The sequence below is a fragment of the Hipposideros armiger genome, unplaced genomic scaffold (genome assembly GCF_001890085.2).
Source record: "Hipposideros armiger isolate ML-2016 unplaced genomic scaffold, ASM189008v1 scaffold_222, whole genome shotgun sequence".
NCBI lineage: Eukaryota > Metazoa > Chordata > Mammalia > Chiroptera > Hipposideridae > Hipposideros > Hipposideros armiger.
Window position 1 is genome coordinate 2,384,257 of NW_017731572.1, and position 2,254 is coordinate 2,386,510.

At 43.1% G+C, this 2,254-nt stretch overlaps 1 protein-coding gene across 1 annotated transcript in view; it reads right to left on the bottom strand.

Annotated features, from left to right (window-relative positions):
* GLP2R (glucagon like peptide 2 receptor) overlaps positions 1-2,254 on the bottom strand; it is a 102,027-nt gene that overhangs the window by 63,463 nt on the left and 36,310 nt on the right. Inside the window, 1 exon segment of the mRNA XM_019654420.1 lies at positions 1,275-1,344. Coding sequence (XP_019509965.1) covers positions 1,275-1,344 — 70 coding nt within the window.

Below are 2,254 nucleotides of genomic sequence, written 5' to 3' on the forward strand. Positions count from 1 at the left end.
ATAAATGTTACTGGACAGTAATGGAGGTGCCTGGCCGGGAGGTGGGTGCTGGGATCACAGCTGGGCAGTGTGGGTGGAGAGGAAAAGGTTATAGAGAAGTGAGAGATACGGTGGGAGTGAGGCAGGGCTCGTGATGCCACCTTTGGGATGGATGTGGTCAGCTCTCACTTTGAGCATTTGCTCTTAGCTGTGCATAGAAGGACCAGAGGGGAGATAACCAGGAGCACACGTGCCACTGCTCAAAGTAGATGTGATGCAGGCCTCTGAGTCATCAAGAGCATCTCCACACTCTTGGTTATCTGCCATATTTATAAATGTTTTGCCCTCCGCATCACACTCAGGTCTGGGCAGAGAGTTACCTTCTGTCATGGACAAATATTGACATTCTTCTATAAAAATAAGTTTTTTCTTTCATAAAACCACAAACATATTTACATAAAATGGCAAAAATGGAATGCCTGGCAACCCCTTAGAGAAGAGAGTGGGCAGAGCACAGATGGCAGTGCCTGCCTGGTGGGCCTCCAGAGGAGATGACCCTATGTCTAGGTGGGAAGACTTCCTCCTTCCAGGATCTTGCTAATCCTTTCAACAGTGTGCTAACTCCTTGTCCCTTCCCTCAGCTTATTGGGCAGATTTCATTTTCACACTCTATCATCTAGAGGAACTTTAAGACTCTGGTTCAAGCAGTCCCTTCCCAGCCCCCAAATCCTGGGGCATGCGGAAAAAAGGCCCTTCCTCCTCAGGGCCCTCAGAGTAGCATCATCTAATGAATATAACCCCCATCACAGCTTTGGGTTAATATTGATTATATGTTTTCTTCCTCTAAAAGAAGCTTCCTTAGTCTCCCCCCACCCTGCTAATGTGGTTAAAATCCAAGTCAATAGCTTTGCTATCCCTGGGCTGATTCATGACTGAAGGTGTGTGTATCCCCAGGGCCCTTGTACACGTCGCAGCCATGCAGTACAGGGTAACTGAGCTGATTACAGGCTTCTATACGTAGTTTCAAGACCCAAAGAGAAGGATGCTTATGGTATAACCCTGAATTTAGGTCTTGAACCAGAACAAGGACAAGTTTCTAACTTGTTCCCTCTCATTCAGCAGATCCTACTCACAGCTCAGCGTCTCCTTCTCAAGGGGTCTGGCCAAGGCTCATTCTGAGTGAGAGAATTGGGTGGGGGCAGGAGGGTGGGAGGGGGGTGAAGACAGGGGCAGGGAAAGGTCCCCCAAGGCTGCTGAGCTCAGAGAGGAAAAAGGGTGGGTGAGCTGGTCCTTACGGCTACACAAAGCAGCATGGGTCCTCGGATGATCCACCAGATTTTCTTATTCCCGTTGGTTCCCCAGCACCTACAACAAAGAGCAGGCAGTAGAAGACTTAGAATTGAGATAAGGTCAGATATAAAAGCATCCTCCCATCTAGAAGAAGGATGCTCACACTCAAGACTGCCCTTCCACCCATCGTGCTCCTGAGAAGTGGGAGAGGAAGGAGAGGATGCAAATCCCTTCCCATTTGTATGGTACTCCTGACTTCTTACAATTAAAGTGCTCTTTAGTGCTAATAGCTTGGTGTGTTTCCTTACACGCTTTTCTTCATGTTCATACAAATATAAATTCTTAATTATATAGGGGACTCTGTGGTGGTGATTATTTGGAGGACAGAAATGAGATCACATAATATACGTTACTCAGCAACAGGCTTAACAACATATTGCTGAAATTCAGTCTCTAGAAACCAAAAGCTATACAACTAACTCATTTTCTCAGTAGTCTCATAATATTCCACAATATAAGTATGCTGCAAATTGTTCATTGATTCCGTATTGATGGCTCTTCACAGTTTTTTGTTTTATTTTATAAACTGAGATACAATTGACATATATCATTATATTCATACAGGTACAACATAATGATTCAATATATAAATATGTTGTGAAATGATCATCACAATAAGTTTAGTTAACATCCATCATCTCACCATACACGGTTACAATTTGTTTTTCTTGTGATGAGAAATTTTAAGACTCGCCTTCTTAGCAACTTTCAAATATACAATATAGTTATTATTAACTTATAGTCACCATGCTGTACATAACATCTCCAGGACTTATTTATTTATAACTGTAAGTTTGTACCTTTTGACCACTTTCACCCATTTCATTTTGCTTTTTCTCCCCCTCAATGTGAATGATGATGCAATAACCATTCTTGTACCTATATCCTTACATATGTGTGCAGCAAATTTTTATGCTAATTGGTG